At 37.3% G+C, this 20,582-nt stretch overlaps 1 protein-coding gene across 1 annotated transcript; it reads left to right on the top strand.

Moving 5' to 3' along the window:
* Nucleotides 1–6,070: 6,070 nt before the first annotated feature.
* Cbr-plc-3 lies at nucleotides 6,071–19,222 on the top strand (the record flags this gene model as incomplete). Its single annotated transcript, XM_045241736.1, has 12 exons — nucleotides 6,071–6,372; nucleotides 7,064–7,246; nucleotides 9,097–9,570; nucleotides 10,152–10,237; nucleotides 10,622–10,990; nucleotides 11,625–12,053; nucleotides 13,018–13,716; nucleotides 14,296–14,436; nucleotides 14,910–15,551; nucleotides 18,148–18,458; nucleotides 18,712–18,902; nucleotides 19,123–19,222. 12 exons carry the CDS (start codon nucleotides 6,071–6,073, stop codon nucleotides 19,220–19,222), a joined length of 3,927 nt encoding a protein of 1,308 aa, XP_045096559.1.
* Between the last annotated feature and the right edge of the window lie 1,360 nt (nucleotides 19,223–20,582).

Below are 20,582 nucleotides of genomic sequence, written 5' to 3'. Positions count from 1 at the left end.
CGGACCAGTAGGCGCCGAGATACAGCTGTTGGAAGTTTTGAAGCGACGCAGACAGTAAGAGTGCCTCGTCGTCTGCGTCTCTAGCCTCCAGAACTTCAAATCGCTGTAAGTTGGTTTTTAGACAAGCTAGAAAAATGAAAATTGGCCAGAAATGTGAGAATTTCCAAATTGACAATATCTAGTTTTCCAGCGAGAGCTGAAATTTTCAATTTCAAGGACTCTGATGACAATAAAGAAAATTGGTCGAAGTCCCCCTTTAAAATTGCGCTCTATTGATGAACCTCAAAATTTCACGCATTTTGGTTCAAGAATCAAGTTTCTAGCTTGTCTAGGAGCCGAGATACAGCACATTGAAGTTTATGAGGCGAGAGACACAGACGACGAGACACGCTGAGTCTCTAACCTCCTAAACTTTTAATGTAAAATGACCGTATATGTAGAGTGGGCTTTTAAGAAAGAGGATACGGTATTTCAGGCAACATAGCTTCTTGATTTTTTGTACTTTTCCCCGTTTTGCGCTATGACTCATCTTCCCTGTTTTTTCCTCTCCCTTGTTTTCTTCCGATTGAAAAAAGTCCACCAAAGTTCCAATCTATTTGTCTGATCTATCTTTTTTTCCGCCTCTTCCTCCCCATTGTAAAAGACCATTGTCATCAAACCCCTACTGACCGTTCTTTGTCTTCTTTTCTCATGTATTATTACTTTTTTTGTCTTTAAAGGTGGGGGGACATGAAAAAAATAATGTTCTCGAAATTCCGTTAAAAGATGCCCCTCGAGGAGTTGAACTTGTGAGGGCGATGATTGAGGGTGCGGCGCCGCTACCGACTGGGCCACGCGGGCAAAGAAAAAGCGCACGCCCGATTGCATACTTAAAGGCGAGGACGACAGATGTACGCAGAGTGACATTAAGCATTGTACACCGTGACGGTAGAATGCATACTCTCGCCCCAAAAATCCCCCGTAAAATCTCTTGTCCCCCCACCTTTAAAAAAATGATAATGAGGTCAAAATGTGTCTGAATGATGACAATTTCATTCAATTTTCAAGTTATTTATAGCTAGCGTCATTTTTGTACTGGCTATTTTCTAGTTTCGACTTTTTAAACACAATTTTTGAAGTTGATTTAGATTTTCAGCAGAATATTTCAGCAAATTACTTTTCAAAAACTTAAAAAAAAAACAGATCTTTAAATTCACAAATCAGCAATATCTAGTTTTCTAGCGAGAGCTGAAGTTTTCAATTTCACGAAATCTGATGAAAACAAAGTGAATTTGAAATTCCATTTCATGGAAATCTGAAAATCCACCTCAAATCCTTCATTTCTGCCCACAAACCACGTCTCTAGCTCGTCTAGGAGCCGAGATACAGCCGTTTGAAGTTTTGGAGAGACGCAGACAGTTAGAGTGTCTCGTTGTCTGCGTCTCTAGCCTCCTAAACTTTAAATCTCTGTAACTTGGCTTCTAGATGAGCTAGATAAATGAAAGTTGCATAGAAATGTGTGAAAATGAGCGGACTTTCAGAAAATCTTCAAAAGTGAGAAATTTTTTTAAAGATGAGCTAGAAAAATGGAAATTTGACAGAAAGGTGTGGAAATGAGTAGACTTTAAAAAATCTGAGAAAATTTTAATTTCTAAATTTTTCAAACTAAAAATTCCCTTAAAAATGTTCAGATGCATACCATTTGAGAGGCCTAAACATTTCAAAAAATTCTTGAAAAAATTAACGTTCTAAGTCATCTAGGAGCCAAGATATAGCTCGTTGAAGTTTTGGAGGCTAGAGACGCAGACAACGAGACACTCTAACTGTCTGCGTCTCTTCTAAAACTTCAAATCGCTATATCTCGAGTTCTAGAAAAGCTAGAAACCTGAGTTTTATACAGAAACGCTGTATTTGAGATGGACATTTAGATTGTCTGTGAAAATTTGAAATTTTTGAAAAAATTAGAATTTCCAAAAGTTCAAAAATTTTCAAAAATCAACTTTTTTGAAAGAATTCAAAATTGTATTCAAAATCTTGCATTTCAGTTCAAAAATCACATTTCTAGCTCATTTAGAAGCCGAGTTATAACCAATTGAAGTTTTGAAGGAGACGCAGACGACGAGACACTCTAACTGTCTGCGTCTCTTCTAAAACTTCAAATCGCTATATCTCGAGTTCTAGAAAAGCTCGAAACCTGATTTTTTTACCAAATTGAAACTTGAAATTTGTATTTTCTAATTTTCCAGAAATCCAAAATTTGGGTTTTTTGTTTTTTAGAAAATTGTGAATTCAAAGAAAAATATTATGACGAAGAATGGAAATTTCTGATTTTCTAAAGATTTGGTGTATCTCGGAATCTTTGGAAATTCTGTAATTCTGAACTTCTGATTCTCGCAAGTACTGAAATTTCTATAAAATTCAAAATTTTCAAATTGCCGCGCTTTCAAAACTATCTGAACTCTCCAAATTTAAAAAAATGTGAAGATGTCTGTGTGTCCAGATGTCCTCCTAATATTTGTACTTCAGTTTAGTTGTACATGTATTATCTATACATGTCTATAAGACATACATACACCATATAAGTATGAAAGAAAGAAAGCGAGAGAGTGAGAGACGCAGACAGAGTGTGTTCGGACTGTGTACTTGTCAGGGGGACTGCTGCCGATTGTCTTCTCTCGAAGAAGGTTTTTGCGATGGTCGGGTGAACCGGTCCGATTTTGTTTGTCTACCTGTCTGCGTCTCTCGCACTCTCGCTCTCTTTCTTTCTCTATTCTAAACTTTTTTACCTAGTTTTGTATGGTTTTTTGTTCTCTTTTTCTCCTTTTTTTCAACTTTTTCTTTCAATTTTCTTGTGATGTATTGAATAGAAAAAGAATAGGAATTCTAGAAACTTTGAAGTTTAAGAATATTCATTTTCTGAATTTCTGAATTTCTGAATTTCTGAATTTCTGAATTTCTGAATTTCTGAATTTCTGAATTTCTGAATTTCTGAATTTCTGAATTTCTGAATTTCTGAATTTCTGCATTTCTGAATTTCTGAATTTCTGAATTTCTGAATTTTTGAATTTCTGAATTTCTGAATTTCTGAATTTCTGAATTTCTGAATTTCTGAAATTCCGAATTTCTGAATTTTGGAATTTCTGGATTTTCGAATTTCTGAATTTCTGAATTTCTGAATTTTTGAATTCTTTTTGACTTCAAAATTTCCGAAATTCTCATATTTTTCAAGACTTTTAGCTTTTTCCCATCCCTTTAAACTTTTTTTAAATCAATACATTTCTAAGCAAACATAAAAATTTTGAAAAAACGGATTTTTTTCTTCATTTTCTTTGCAAAATGCTTTAAAAAAGCTTTCTCTATCTCTCTTTTTCAGAAATCCAATAATAATTTTTCAATTTCGTTCTTCTCCCCCCCAGAAGAAGATTCCCATCCTTCCATTTTGCTCCATGTCCACTCAATCAACCAAAGCGATATTTTGTTTTTGGAGGAGCACAAAATGGAAAAGATGCTCTATTCCTTTTGCTCCATTTTTCCGTCAACATCTCCCTCAGTACCTCCCTCAATAGCTTTCTCTCTCTCTCTCTCTCTCTCTCTCTCTCTCTCTCTCTCTCTCTCTCTCTCTCTTTTTCCAAAAAATTGAAAACTCTGAAATTCTGAAATCAAAAAGATATAATTCAGAAATTTTAATTAGATTCCATAAATTATTGATTCCAGAATTTGAAAAAAAACTGTATCTTCAAGCTTCTGGAATTTTCTGTTACTATGATGTACAGAAATTTTTTTGATTCTTTCTCTGTGCGTCCCTCTTTCTCTCTTTTTTCCCATTTTTCTTATCATCAAAAAATTTGGAGATTTTTTTTCCAAGACTGTGCTCTCCACAGAGCACAGTCTTATGAGACGTCATACTGATTATTTTATAATGCAAAAAAAAAAGGAAAAATGTAAAACATTTTTTCCTTTTTTTTTATATCTCGACTTCTAGAAAAGCTAGAAACCTGATTTTTTTACCAAATTGAAACTTGAAATTTGTATTTTCTAATTTTCCAGAAATCCAAAATTTGGGTTTTTTGTTTTTTAGAAAATTGTGAATTCAAAGAGAAATATTATGACGAAGAATGGAAATTTCTGATTTTCTAAATATTTGGTGTATCTCGGAATCTTTGGAATTTCTGTAATTCTGAACTTCTGAATCTCGCAAGTCCTGAAATTTCTATAAAATTCAAAATTTTCAAATTGCCGCGCTTTCAAAACTATCTGAACTCTCCAAATTTAAAAAAAATGTGAAGATGTCTGTGTGTCCAGATATCCTCCTAATATTTGTACTTCAGTTTAGTTGTACATGTATTGTCTATACATGTTTATAAGACATACAAACACCATATAAGTATGAAAGAAAGAAAGCGAGAGAGTGAGAGACGCAGACAGAGTGTGTTCGGACTGTGTTCTGAAAATCTACCTCTGAATTTATTACACCTTCAAAAAGCTCTGAAATGTGCATTTCTATATAATTTCGGAAAAAAATCAGACAACTTATTTCTCGATGGAGCATAAAACACACATTTCGGACACTGAAAACTAGTGTCTAAACACATTTTTTCATTTTTGATCATAATTTTTTTTTCGAAATTTTTATTTCATAAATGTTGGGAAACTGAATAACACATTTTGTTGATTTCCATCAAATTTCAAAATTTTGATTAACAGAAAAAAATTGTCCAAAAACTAATCAAACTTCTCGAGAGGTTTCTTTATAATCAGTTATCCAGCAATGAAGTCATATTTTTCACATTTCCGATTTTCCCATCAATCTCTTCAACTATTTATGTTTCAACTTTGAAAACACGAATTTCAACCTTTAATTTTGTCAAAAGACCAAATTTCTAGCTCTTCCAGAAGCCAAGATATGGCTTTTTGAAATTTAAGGATTAGAGACGCAGACAACAAGACACTCTAATTGTCCGTGTCTCTTCAAATTTTAAGCGCCTGTATCTTGGTTTAATAATTTCCAGCAATTCCGATTGGCTCACAAATTCTGGAAATTTAACAAAAAAATCTGAAGCTTCATTAGAATTCAGAGAATCAAATTTCAAAAAATCTCAACATTTTTAAAATTATTTTGAATTCCAGAAAATACAAAGTGCAAGCTATATTTTCGTCCAAAAACCAGCTTTCTTGCTCTTCTAGAGCCCGAGATATAGCCGTTTGAAGTTTAGGAGAGAGTTAGAGTGTCTCGTTGTCTGCGTCTCTAGTATCCAAAACTTGAATTGGCTATTTCTCAGGTTCTAGAAGACCTAGAATGTTCGTTTTTTTCCGAAAAACTGTATGAAATTTTCAGGTCCACCAAATGGTATGCATTTGGAAACTTTTTAAAAAAACTTTTAACAAAAATTTCTCACTTTTGAAGATTTTCTGAAAGTCCGCTCATTTTCACACATTTCTATGCAACTTTCATCTATCTAGCTCATCTAGAAGCCGAGTTACAGCGATTTTCAGTTTTAGAGGTTAGAGACGCAGGCAATGAGACACTCTAACTGTCTGCGTCTCTTCAAACCTTAAGCGTCTGTTTCTTGATTTTCCGTTGTCTGTTTCGATTTGTTTTTGACAGAATTTCCTGGAAATTCCGGAAACAATATCTGAACTTTTCGGTTTTCTAGGAAGACTGAGAATCAAAATTTCCAAAAATATTTCCCTTTTCATATTCAATCTGAAACCCCGATTCAAATACTTCTTTTCTGTCCAAAAATCAGTTTTCCAACTAATCTGGGACCCCAGATATAGCATTCTGAGGTTTTGAAGAGACGCAGACAGTCAGAGTGTCTCGGTGTCTAGCGTCTCTACCCTCCAAAACTTCAAATGACTGTATCTCGGCTTCTAGATGAGCTAGAAAGTTAGTTTCTTTTTTTAAATGAAGAAAATTCTTGGTTATTTTTTTTGGAATTCCGAAAACTTCCTCTTGTTAATCCTTTTTTCTTTTAATTTTACATTTGCGTTCTCTCAACAGTTTGCATTTGCTCGATTTCTCTCAAATTCCCTGTTTAGCTATTTTGTTTTCTATAGTATCTTCAAATCCCTATTTTCCAGCTCCAAAACAATGCAGCACAACTCTGTGGGTCCATCCTCGTCCACCCGAAAAACTACAGTAACCAATTCTCCCCACACCGCCGGCTCCATCCATCTCCATCATCGGTCCTCAAATGGTTTCAACACTTCACGAACGCCACTAAATCGCCACATGGAAATGGACCTGGGAAAAATGTTCTCGGCTATGGAGAAAGGACATAAAGTCTGTAAAATTGCCGTGTTGAAGAAGTGGGATCCAGCGTACAAGCAGTTGACATTAGATCGATACTCTCGACAGATCTTTTTGACAAAGTTGGAGCAGTCGGCAGTGAGGTGAGTTTTTTTTTTAAATTTCAAAAAACTGCTACATTCTGATGCAAGAACCAAGTTTCTAGCTTAACTAGGAGCCAAGATACAGGACTTTGAAGTTTTAGAGAGACGAAGACAGTTAGCGTGTTTTGTTGTCTGCGTCTCTTGCTTTTAAACAAATTCATTTGATTTTTGACTATGTGAGAATCGTTTCGGTTAAGAAACCAAGTTTCTCAAACGCCTAGGAATCGAGATAGAACTACTTGAAGTTTAAGAGGCAAGAGACGCAGACGACGAGACACTCTAACTGACTGCGTCTTTTCTAATAGCTATATCTCGGGTTCTAGATGAGCTAGAAACATGGTTTTTGAACAGAATTGCTGGATTTAAATTGGATTTTTCGAATCTTTGAAAATATGTCAAAAAAATTTTTTTTTCATTTTTTGAAAATTTAATTTTTAAAAAAATATGTCAGTTTTTCTATTCAATCTGAATATTCAATTCGAATACTCCGTTTTTGTCCAAAAACATGTGTCTAGCTGATCTAGAACCCGAAATATAACGCTTCAAAGTTTTGAAGAGACGCAGACAGTTAGAGTGTCTCGCTGTCTGCGTCTCTAGCCTCCAAATCTTCAACATGCTATAACTCGGGTTTTAGATAAGCTAAAAACTTGATTTATCCACCATTTTGAAGAAAATTTTGAGTATTTTCCAGAAACAAGCCAACAATTTTGGATATTCGACAAATTCGAGAAGTTCAAACTTTGTACTACAAACTGAACACTATCAAAGTAGACGATAAATGGAAAAAGGACCGAGAAATTGCGAATTTCGAGTCGAAAACCATTTTGGTGATTTCCTATGGCATGGCGTTTGCACTATCGAATTGGATTTTGTTGTGTGAGTGTGGAATTTTTGATTTTTGTACTTTTGAAAAATTTCTATCATTTTGACATTTTTTTTCCATAAAAATAGATTACATTTGAAGCGAGTTATGAGATTTTGAAAATTTCCAAATTTCAAAATTCGACCGATTTTTATGATTTTTGAATCAAAATGTAGAAAATTAGGCTCTAGTATGAAATTCTGGTCTTTAGAAAAGTTCTGGTCCTTAAAAAAATGCTGACCCATTTTTTTCTAGGTCATGACCCAATTTTTTCTAGGTCATGACCCAATTTTTCTAGGTCATGACCCAATTTTTTCTAAGTCACAACCTAGACTTTTCTAGGTCATGACCCAATTTTTTCTAGGTCATGACCCAATTTTTCTAGGTCATGACCCAAATTTTTCTAAGTCACAACCTAGATTTTTCTAGGTCATGACCCAATTTTGCCTACAGTAACCCATATTTTTCAATTTTCAGTTGAAACCGAAGACGCGTGCAAACTTTGGTCCAACGGTCTACACAACCTGATGATGGACACCAGGGATCGAGATTCGTCTCCTCATCCGTTGAGAATCGAACGATTTTTGCATAAGCACTTTTTGAGTTTGATGTCGCCGGCAAACGATGCGTGAGTCTTTTTGGCCTGGAAAGAACTTGGACACAAAAATTTGCAAAAATTTTCACATATTTCAGTCGAAATTTCAATTTTCTAGCTTTTCTAGAACTCGAGATACATGCCTTTGAAGTTTCGGAGGCTAGAGTCGCAGACGACAAGACAAGCTGCGTCTCTAACCTACTGACCTTCAAATGCCCATATCTCGGGTTCAAAATGAGTTAGAAATGTCAAAATTTCACAGATGTGAATGAATTTTTCAAGTGTATCTTGAATATGAAAAAATATTGATTTTTGAGCTTCGAAAAATGGGCTTTCAACATCTAATTTCCGAAACTCCAAAAATTATTTCGAAGAATCTAAAAATAGCAAACAAATTCTCCGTTTCTGTCCAAGAACCAAATTTCTAGCTCGTCTAGAAGCCAAGTTACAGCGATTCGAAGTTTTATAGGCTAGAGACGTAGACAACGAGGCACTCTAACTGTCTGCGTCTCCTCTAATATTGAAATGACAGTATCTCGGGTTCTAGAAACCATGAAAGCTTAATTTTTGGACAGAAAAGCTTGATGTCGATTTTTAGATATCTGTAAAACTTTAGTGAGATTCAAAAAATTTAGAAAAAAAACCAGAAATTCCGAAATTTCCAGAATTCGAATACCTATTTTTGAACTCCGAAAACCTAATTTTCGGAAAGGATCTTAACCAAAATTTTAAAACCTTTCTTCGTGTCCAAAAACCGAGTTTCTAGCTCTTCTAGGACACGAGATACGGTCATTTGAAGTTCGGAAGCTAGAGACGCAGAGTGTCTCGTCGTCTGCGTCTCAAACCTTGTAAACTGTAAAGGGTAATATCTCGGGTTCTAGGAAAGCTAGAAACTTGAAAATTGGCTTGAAATTTTCAGAAAACTTGGGTTATTTTATTATCTCAAAAAATCTTCATTTTTTGAGATAAAAAATATTTTTTTAATATTTTTCCAAAAAAAAGTTCTCTTGATTTTTTTTCTATTTTCGAAAATACAAAACTAGAGCTTCTATTCTGTCTAAAAATCATGTTTGTAGCTCTTCTAGAACACAAGATATGGCCATTGGAAGTTTTGAAGCTAGAGACGCAGTGTGTCTCGTCGTCTGCGTCTCTTCGAAAACTTCAAAGCGCTGTAATTCGAATCCTAGACGAGCTAGAAACTTTATCTTTTTTTGCATTCAAAATCAAATATTCTTACAAATTCTAATCCAAAATTTCCCTTTTCCAGTGTTGCTCGAAAGCACATGAAACCCTTCGTCCAAACCTCCCTGCAATTCAAAGTCCAATCTGATCAGCTACAACAAGTCACTGAGGATCAAATGGATTTCGATCAATTTAGCTACGCCAGTCGTCAACTGATCCACGTTCCAGAGCTGTTTTCATTGAGATTCGGAGATTTGGCTGAAAAACACGACCGGAAAGGATTGGTGGTCACTTTTCAGAACTTTTTGCGATTTTTGGACGGCAAACAGTTTGACGACATGGCATCAAATCGAACGAGAGCTCTGGAATTCTTAAATCGATATTTTCATGAGGATCAAGCGTATTTGGGAGATAGAAATGAGCCATCAATGACAGTTTTGGAGTTTTGTGATTTTTTGTTTTCTCGCGAGAACTCTTTGTGGGATCCGACGAATGAGAAAGTGACGCATGATATGAGCAGGCCGCTGTCTCATTACTGGATTGCCAGTTCGCATAATACGTAAGTCAAGTTTCAAGATTTCCAGCTCTAAATTAGTGAAAAAATCACCTTTCTAGCTTATCTAGGAGCCGAGATATAGGCATTCGACGTTTTTGAGGTTAGAGACGCAGTGTGTCTCGTTGTCTGGCGTCTCTAGCCTCCTGAACTTAAAATAGCTATAATTTGGCGCTTAGGTAAGCTAGAAGAATGAAAATTAAACAGAATTGTGTGAAAATGAGCAGCCTTTTAAAAAATGTAATGTTTTAGAAAATTCTGGAAAAGTGAGAATTCCTGTTTTTTTTTAAAATTATCCAGGAAAATGTTATATATATCCATACCATTTTTTGAACCTGAAAATTCATAAAGTTCTATGAAAAACGAACGTTCTAGGCCACCGGGAAGCTGAGATATAGCTATTTGAAGTTAAGGAAGCGCGAGACGCAGACAACGAGACACTCTAACTGTCTGCGTTTCTTCAAATTTTCAAATGGCGATATCTCGCGTTCTAGATGAGATAGAGAGTTGGTTTTTGGACGAAAATGAAGCCTTTAAGTTAGTTTTTCTAATTCTTTTTGGAGATTTAAAAAATTCCTAATTTTCAGATATCTCACGGGTGATCAATTACGATCCGAATCATCTCTGGATTGTTACGCACAGGCGCTGCTCATGGGATGCAGGTGTATTGAGTGTGAGTTGGATTTTTTTCTGTTAAAAAAAACAACTGTTCAATGGAGCGCACTTTCTAAGTTCAAAACTTTGAATTCATAAGAAAATCTAAAGTTTTTTTTCCATATTGTGAAAAGAGCAAAAAACCAAAAATGTCTATCAAAGAATCAGTTTCCTAGCTCTTCTAGAAGCCGAGATATAGCCTTTTGAAGTTGGCCTCTCTGACTGTCTGTGTCTCTCATGCCACCACGAGAGTCGCAGCGTGTCTCGTTGTCTGCGTCTCTAGCCTGCTAAACTTTGAATGGCTGTATCTCAGGTCCTAGATGAGCTACTTGGTTTTTGGACCAAAATGAAGAATGAGATTTGACTTTTTAGATTCTAGATTTCAAAATTTATAAATTTCTAGTAGACTGCTGGGATGGTCAAAAGAAGCCGGGCTCTAACGAATTCTTGGATATCGTAATCTATCACGGCTACACGATGACATCGAAAATTCTCCTCCGCGACGTCCTCCACGTCATCAGACACTACGCATTCGTAACCAGTGAATATCCAGTGATACTGTCGATTGAAGACAATTGCTCAGTTCCGGCTCAACGTCTTCTGGCTCAAGAATTAAAGGATATTCTGGGAGACTATCTTTTGACACAGCCAGCGAATCGAGAAGAGAAACAGCTGCCATCACCGGCGGCGTTGAAAAAGAAAATCATTGTGAAACATAAGAAATTGCCTGTGGAGAGTGAAGATTTGGCAGCTGTGGTCAAGACTGATGAGTGTCAGTTTTTAAAAATGTGTTCTATGATATTCAAAATTTAATTTCACACATTTTGATATCAAAATCATAAAAAATGACTGAAAATAAACAAAATTATGGGGTTTTTAAGTTCAGAAATTCAGAAATTTCAAAAATTTCAGAATTTTTCAAAATCCAGAAAATTCAAAAATTCAAAAATTCAAAAATTCGGGAGCTCAGAAATTTGGATTTCTTTAAAATTCCAGAAATTCGGGAAAAAAGCGAAAACTCCAGAAAATTCAAATTTACGAAATTCAGAAGTGTGAAGAAATTAATAAAATTTTTGATTTCAAAAGTTCTGAAAGTCAGAAATTCGAAAATTTCAAAATTTTCAAAAACTTTCAAAATCCAGAAAGTTTCAAAAAAACCAAGTGCAAAAAAAACAGAGCATTTACTTCAAATCCCACCAAGGATCAGTTTTCTAGCTCATCTAGAACCCAAGATATCTCCGTTTGAAGTTTCAGAGGCTAGAGACATAGACAACGAGACACTCTAACTGTCTGCGTCTCTTCTAAACTTTGAATGGCCGTATCTCGTGTTCTAGATGAGCCAAAAACCTGCTTTTTTCACTATTTGACTCTGAATTTTTAATGAATCTAATCCTTCAAAATTTCAGTTCAAGACACGGAAATCATTGCTCGCGAGTGTGTGAAAAAAGGGATTCTCTGGATGCGCAACAACAATAGTCACGATTGGACCTCCCACGTCTTCATTTTATTCCCCGATCGGCTATGTTACCTGATAGAGACCGCCGATCCGGATAACACCTCAGATGATACGGTATCAGTGTCTGGAGACGAAGAACGAGAAGAGGAGACGCCATCTGGATTTGGTGTGAAGCCTGAAGAGATGCATGTCACTGAAGAATGGTTCCACGGACGGTGTGAACGAGACGAAGCGAAAAAACGGATTTTGGAGCATAAAGAGAAGGGAAATGGTCTTTTTATGATTCGGGATTCCAACCTTTTTATTGGCGACTTCTCTTTATCTATTTTACATGATGGCAAAGTGCACCATGTAAGGATTCGGAGCAAGATTGTTGATAGTGAGTTTTTTTTTTCCAGAAAATGACGAAAAAACCAAGTTGCTAGGCCATCGGGGAGCAGAGATATGACCATTTGAAGTTTTGGAGGTGAGAGACGCAGAGTGTCTCGTTGTCTGCGTCTCTCATCCCCCAAAACTTGGAAGGACTATATCTCGAGTCCTAGGTGAGCTAGAGAATTGATTTTTGGACCAAAAATGGAGGAATTAAATTGTATTTATGAATTCACTAAAATTCGAAATTTTTTCTTGAAAGTTTGGTTTTTTGAACTTTTAGAATTTCCGAATTTTTGGAATACAAGAGCATTACACCTCAAATTTGATGCATTTCTATCTTATTTTCATTGTTCTAGCAATTTTCTGAGCAAAGATACAGCCGTTCAAAGTTTCAAAGAGACGCAGACAGTTGGAGTGTCTCGTTGTCTGCGTCTCTAACCTCCTAATCTTCAAATCACTGTATCTCGTGTTCTAGACGAGCGAGAAGTTTCGCGTTTGGACAGAAATGGAGCTTAAAAACTCTATTTTGATGTATTTAAAAAATGTAACAAAATATCTCATATGAAAACATTAAAAATTAAAAAAATTTGAATTTTTTGGTTGTGGAAAATTGTTCAATTCTTAAAACTTGTTTGAACATTATACAAATATACAAATATTATACAAAAAATCCTCCATTTTTGTCTAAAAACCAAATTTCCAGACTCTCTAGGAGCCGAGATTTAGCTGTTCGAATTTTGGAGAGACGCAGACGACGAGACACTCTGCGTCTCAAGCCTCCCAAACTTCAAAGCACCGTATCTCGAGTTCTAGAAAAGCTAGAAACTTGGTTTGTGAATCAAAACGTAGGATTTGAATTCTATTTTTAGGTTTTTTATAGCAATTTCAAAATTTGAACAATACAAAATCTCGGTTCCCAGAAAACCAGAGAGCTCGAGTTTCATCAAATTATGTTTGGATTTTTTTTTCAGAAGAAAAGAAGTACTACTTCATGGACAACAAAGTGTGCGACACCCTCTACGAGCTGGTCTCCTACTACACTCGTCACTATCTAACAACTGCACATTTCAAAATGGTGCTCACAATCGCTTGTCCTCAACCCCAACCACATCTCAATCAACCCTGGTTCTCAGCTACAGCCGATAAGGAGAAGGCCGAGGAATTGCTCAGCTTAATCGAAGAGGATGGTGCTTTCCTGATAAGAACCTCAAGTCAGGATTCGTCGGTTTTCGTGTTATCATTAAAAGTGGACGGGGAGTTTTGGCATTATCGATTGAAGCGGGACGGAAGGATTTTTGTGGTGAATCAGAAGGTGTTCGAGAATCTGAATCAAATTGTTGAGTTCTACGCGAATCGAGAATTCGTTCGAGGCATTTCCCTTCGATATCCTGTCAATGAAAAGGATATTTCTCACCTGACAGCGGAGCTGGCTGAAGCGAGGACACCTGGATGTTATATGGATTTGAAGGATTTGGATAAAGAAGTTCAGGCGAGAACACTTCGACCTTATCGTGGAACCGCCGATGATGAGCTCTCCTTCCCAGCGAACGTGATAATTACAGTACTCCGGAAAGAGGAGGGGTTGTGGAGAGGGAGATATGGAGCGATGACAGGATGGTTCCCATCAGCACATGTTCAGGAGATATTGCCGGAGAAGACAAATGCGTCGGGTGAGTTAGAGCCTTTTATAGCTTGAAAATGGTCCAAAATCCACTTTTCTAGCGCTGCCAGGAACCGAGATACAGCGTTCAGATGAGACGCAAACAACGAGACCACTCTCGTTGTCTGCGTCTCTCAAAACTTTAAATCGATGTACCTCTAATGCCAGGAAAGCTAGAAATGTGACTTTTTGACCGAATCGAAGCAAAATTTGTCTTTTTTATGGTCAGCAATAGATGTTTCAAAATTCCTGAAGAAAACAGTTGAATAGTTCCAAAACGGACCAACGACGGACCAATCTTTCAAATGTTCATAAAACTTGAGAATCTTTATTTTCAAAGAATATCTGAAAACAGCTAAAATGTATTGTTTGATCTAAAACCCTTCTTTCTAGCGCTTCTAGAAGTCAAGATACAGCTTTCAAAAAAGACGCAGACAACGAGACCACTCTAGTTGTCTGCGTCTCTTAAGCTTCAACTGTGTATATGCTTCAAATGCTTGTATCTCCGCTCCCAGAAGACCTAGAAACCTGGTTTTTGCGCCAAAACGATTGTCAAAAAGCCACAAATTTCGTAATCGAAATTTTACAGAAACCAGCAACTACAACACTATCGAACTAGCAGGGACACTTATCGAACGAATCCATGACTTTGACAAACCACACGTGATTCGAATATCACAATCGAATCAGCACTGGATGAGTAAGCAGTCGTATGTTTTGGCGGCGAATTGTGAGTTTTTTATTAGAAACTTTAAAAATTTGAAAATCCAAATGCGTAGCTCGTCTAGGAGCCGAGATATAGGATTTTTAAAAGTTCTTTTTGAAAAAATTCAAAAAGTGTTTTCTAACAATTTCCAATTATCGAAACATTTAAAAATACAGATGAAATGATCCATTTTAGTCCAAGAACCGAGCTTCTAGCGCTTGTAGGAGCTGAGATATGGCTCATTGAAGTTTAGGAGGTTAGAGACGCAGACGACGAGACACTCTGCGTCTCTAGCTTCCAAAACTTCAAACGGCTGTATCTCGAGTTCTAGAAGAGCTACAAACTTGGTTTTTAGACAGAAATAGAGCGTGGGAGCTGTATTTTGTGATTATGCACAGATTTGAAAAATTCGAATGTCTATATCTGCAGTTCTAGAAAAACGAGAAGTTCCATTTCACTGTTTGATGGCATAAACTTAAAAAATAATAATTTTTCAGCATCCGAAGAAGTGGAAGGTTGGCAGAACCATCTCTTCGAGTTGACCCGATCTGTGAACACCAAAATGAGCATTTTGAGGACCAAAGAAAAAGAAAAACGAATCGCCGCCGAGCTCTCAAATCTTGTTGTCTACTGTCAAGCGGTGCCATTCGACCCCGCCCACATTTACAACGACGCCTTCTACGAAATGTGTAGTTTTGTGGAAGGCAAATTGGATAAACTAGTAGAGAAGGGTCTCTTGCCATTTAATTCAAGGAAACTATCGAGAGTCTACCCGAATGGATCTAGGATAACTTCCACTAACTATTCACCAGTCCCAATGTGGAATGCCGGATGTCATATGGTCGCGTTGAACTATCAAACGGGCGACAAACCGATGCAATTGAATCAGGGCAAGTTTTTGGCAAACGGACGGTGTGGATATTTGCTGAAGCCGGATTACATGCTAACTGATGATTTTGACCCGGCAAGTTCTGAAAAATGCGTCACGACGGCTTATCCGATCCGGCTCAATGTGCAAGTGATTGGCGGACGACATTTATCGAGAAGAGACAAGAATAAGGGAATATGCTCGCCGTTTGTGGAAATTGAGGTTATTGGAATGCCATGTGATACAAAGGTCTATCAGACCAAGACTATTGGTAAGTCTAGTATTTCTAGCAGCTGAGTTATAGCTTCTAGAAACAAATACAGTGCGTTTCAATATTATACGTCCACTCTTGTTTTTGGCCGTAACTTGAGAACCGGTTGAGATATCAATCTAATTTTATTAAAATTGAATTCAGAGCAACAAATTACATCTAGAAAACCATTTTTGAGAAAAAATATTGAAAACTACTCGAGATACAGAGAAAAATCTGAAAATGTGACATTTGCAACCGTTTCAAAATTATACGTCCACTTCAAAGGTATGTCGATCTTGACCTTTGGCGGAGCCGGAAAAGCTTGAATTTAGTTTTGTTTTTTGCTGCCAATGTGAGAAACTTTTTTCATTATGCTTTTCCTTGTTTTTCTCCACTTTTCAACATGTCTCGTGGTCATTTGCTCACTGATGCTGAAAAAGCCTTCATCGACGCGTTCAAAACCTCTGGTTGGACCAACAGGGCTATCGCGAAACATCTAAATCGTTCCCACGATTGCATTAATCGTTTTGTATCGAACCGGACCCGCAACAATCAACCCAACAAGGCTGGACGTCCTCCAAAACTCAATTCAAGAGCCAAACGATCAATCGTTCGTGTGGCTTCAAACACCATGAAGTCTTGTAATGATATCAAAAAAGAGCTGAATCTTGGAGTGAGCAAGTGTACAATCTGGAGGGCTCTTAAGGATGATCCAAACATCAAAAGAGCAGTCATGCGCCCTGCTCCGAAGCTCACTGACAATCACAAAACTCGCCGTCTCGACTTCGCTCGAAAAAACATGGGAACCAACTGGGATAAGGTATTAAATTTAAAATTATCTATCCAAATTATCTTATCTTTTACAGGTAATTTTTTCGGACGAGAAAAAATTCAATCTTGATGGACCCGACGGATTCAAATCGTACTGGCACGACTTGCGGAAGGATCCAGCCGTTTTTGCCAAAAGGAATTTCGGGGGAGGCAGTTTGATGGTATGGGGAGCATTTGCTTCGGCTGGATACTTGGAGCTCGCTTTCACCACTTGTCGAATGAACTCCACAGACTACCAAGACGTTCTCCAGAACCACCTTATCCCGTTTCGTCGTCGATTCAGTCGCCGCCAGTTCATTTTTCAGCAAGAAATGCTGCAATCCATGTCAGCCGCTCCACTTTGGACTGGTTCCAATCGAAAAACATCGATGTCTTGCCATGGCCAGCTTGCTCTCCAGATCTGAATCCGATGGAAAATGTTTGGGGCGAGCTGGTTCGTCGTCTTTACCGCCATGGAAAGAAGTATGCTAGTATTGGAGAGCTTCGGGATGCGCTGATTGCTGAGTGGAGTCTGCTGGAGCAGGAGTTCAAGACTAAGAGCACCCAATACATCCAAAACCTTATCAAATCGATGCCAAATCGTCTCTTCGATGTCATTGCTGGTAAAGGTTCATCCACAAAGTATTGAAATATTTTTTATTCTCTATTTTAGCATTGATTCTGAGAGTGGACGTATAATTTTGAAACGGTTGCAAATGTCACATTTTCAGATTTTTCTCTGTATCTCGAGTAGTTTTCAATATTTTTTCTCAAAAATGGTTTTCTAGATGTAATTTGTTGCTCTGAATTCAATTTTAATAAAATTAGATTGATATCTCAACCGGTTCTCAAGTTACGGCCAAAAACAAGAGTGGACGTATAATATTGAAACGCACTGTATTGGGAATAAATTTATAAAATTTTATTAAAACCCTGTAAAATAAAGAATTTAAGGTTACTTTTTGTCCAAAACCAAGTTTCTAGCTCTTCTTGAAGCCGAGATATGACCATTTGAAATTTGGGAATCGAGAGACGCAGACAACGAGACACGCTGCGTCTCTGGCGGCACCAAGAGAGACGCAGACAGTCAGAAAGCCTAAATTTTGAAAGACTGTATCTCGAGTTCTAGGAAAGCTAGAAGCTTGATTTTTAAACCAAAATGATTTGCATAAAATTTTTTTTTTCTAAAATCCTTCAAATTTTGAGTTTTCTTGAAATCTTTGTGAGGATTTGAAAATAGAACACACTAGGTTCAATTCTGACCAAGAACCAGCTTCCTAGCTCTTCTAGAAGCCGAGATATAGCGATTTGAAATCTTGGAGGCTAGAGACGCAGACAACGAGACACGCTGCGTCTATCACGGCAGCAAGAGAGACGCAGACAGTCAGAGTGCTTAAATTTTAGAAGGCTGTATCTCGAGTTCTAGAAGAGCTAGAAGCGTGATTTTTTAGCCAAAGTGATTTGCATGAAATCACTTGTTCTCTGAACTAAAATTCTTAGAATTTTGAGTTTTCTCAAAATCTTTGTAAGGATTCAAAATTTGAGGGTAAAAAATCTAAAAATAGAACACACTAGGTTCAATTCTGACCAAGAACCAGCTTCCTAGCTCTTCTAGAAGCCGAGATACAGACATTTGGAGTTTCGGAGGCAAGGGACGCAGACGACGAGACACTCTAACAGTCTGCGTCTCTCCAGAACTTCAAATCGCTGTATCTCACGTTCTAGACAAGCCAGGACCCTGATTTTTGAGCCAAATGAAAGCTCTAGTCCGGAATTTTCGGTCAAATTCCAATAGTTGTTTCAGCTTCCAACGGTCTAAATCCAATTTGGAATCAAACGTTCACATTCGAGATCCAGTGTCCGGAAATGGCGCTAATTCGATTCCACGTCGAAGATGGGGATTTCGTTGGTCCGAAAACTGATCCATTCATCGGACAAGCCGTTTTCCCTGTCGATTCGATTCGTTGTGGTTTCCGATCGGTTCCCCTGAAAAATCAATATTCTGAAGAGCTGGAGCTGTCGGCGTTGTTGGTGGACGTGCAAATGTGTTCTAGAGAAGGAAGTCAGTTGATTCGATCTTCGTCGCACTTCTTGCAGGTAAGTTATTTTTTAAAGGTTGAAAAGCGTCTTTTCCATAGCTTCATAATGTTCCCGAAACCAAGTTTCTAGCTCTTCTAGAAGCCGAGATATCGCGATTTGAAGTTTTGAAGAGACGCAGACGACGAGACACTCCAACTGTCTGCGTCTCTTGAGCGGCATCTGTTTCTAGTTGTCTGCGTCTCTCCGTCATGGTTCAAAAATGGACAATTTCCACGGCTCAAAATTCACCTAAAAAACTGTACACCCCAAGTTTTTGACTTTTTTCCAGGCGAGCCGTCTTGCTCCAGTGTTCGCTCATCGTAAAATCACCAATGGCGACAGTATCCCGCGAGAAATGGCACCGCGGCTTCGGACATCGGCAACCGATCGATCTTTGGACTCTCCGACGAATTCTGAATCCCGTACGACACTTCTGACGAGTCAACGAGGCTCACAAGATTCTATGGATAGTGCTGCAGAGTGAGTGGAAGAGAAAGTGATGGGAATTCTAGGCCATGGAGCTCAAAATTTGCTTAAAATTGCTAATTTTGAAGCTAGACGCTTGATGGCCGAGTCTTTTGGATTTCTAGGCCGTGAAACTAGTTGATGGCCTAGAAATTTGAGAAGCTAGGCCATAGAACCTTGATGGCCGAGTTTTTGGGGTTTTCTAGGCCATGACATGATTTTCCTTTTTTTTCAGAACCACCTCCATTGCATCAGGAACTGTCAGCTCGCAAAATGGAAAAATGAAGAAAAACTGGCTCAAAAAGTTCTCCTTCGGCAAATCCAGCAAATCCTAGAATGTGGCCTAACTTTTTCTACTGGCCTAGAAACCCAAAATTTGGGTTCCTAGGCCACCAATCCCATTTTTTAAATATTGTTGCTCCTGGTGGCCTAGAAACGCTGAAATGTTAGATTTCTAGGCCGTGACCTAGAAATCCAAAATTTCTAGGCCGCCAATTACTTTTTTGTTCAATTTTCGAATTTCCCCGTTTTTTTGTTCTCTAGCATTCCTGTTTTTTATTGTCCATTCCTGAATTTTTTTGAAATTTTCAAATTCCCGCCAAGCCTTTTTCAAAAAAATTTTTTTTTGACAAAAATCCAAGATTTTCTCAGTTCAATTCCATCGAATTTTGCTTTAATTTTCAGACAATTTATTTGATTCCAAACTTCTTTTTTTCTGTGATAAATTTTTTTTAATAACAAAAAAACTTTTTTTTCGGAATTTCAGAATTTCGCAAATCTTAGAAACTAACAATTTCAGAATATCGGAATTCCAGAGTTTCTGAATTTTGGAATTTCTGAATCTCTGAATTTCAGAACTTCAAAATTTCAGAATAACAGAATTCCAAAATTTCAGAATTTCAGAATCTCAGAATTTCAGAAAGTGACCTAGTTTTATCCTGACCTGAATGTTTCTAAGCCACCATTTCAAACAAAACTGTCCAAGAATCGAGTTTCTAGCTCATCTAGAAGCCGAGATACAGCGCCTTGAAATTCAGGAGGCTAAAGATGCAGACAACGAAACACTCTAACTGTCTGCGTCTCTCAAAGTTTGATACGCCTATATCTCAGCTCTCAGATGGCCTAGGAACTTCATTTTTCTTCCATTCTGACTCTCTAGAGCACCTCAACACTTCCTAAGTTAGATTGAGACAAAATTATAACAGCAAAATCCAAAATTACATTTTCTTCCAATTTCTGCATGCTTAAATATTCTGAAAATACAAACTAAATATGCCATTCTGGTGCAAAAATCAATTTTCTAGAGTTACTAGGAGACGAGATACATTGCTCTAAAGTTGAGGGAGGCTAGAGACGCAGACGACGAGAGACTCTGACTGTCTGCGTTTCTCAAAAACTTCAAATCGCTGTATCTCGAGTTCTAACTTTTTTTTTTGGAAAAATATGAAAATTTCGAAAAATGTGTTTAATCTCAAAAATAGGAAATTTTTCAACATAATAAAATAACCCAAATTTTTCTGAAAATTTCTAGCCAGGTTTCATTTTTCTAACTTTTCTAGAACACGAGATATAACCTATTAAAGTTTAGGGGGTGAGAGACGCAGACAACGAGACACACTGCATCTCTACCCTCCTAACTTAAAATGGCCATATCTCGGCTTCCAGAAACGCTAGATAGTTGGTTTTTGAACCAAA

The sequence above is a fragment of the Caenorhabditis briggsae genome, assembly GCF_000004555.2.
Source record: "Caenorhabditis briggsae complete genome, chrII, whole genome shotgun sequence".
NCBI lineage: Eukaryota > Metazoa > Nematoda > Chromadorea > Rhabditida > Rhabditidae > Caenorhabditis > Caenorhabditis briggsae.
This window is presented reverse-complemented; position numbering and strand designations above follow the sequence as displayed.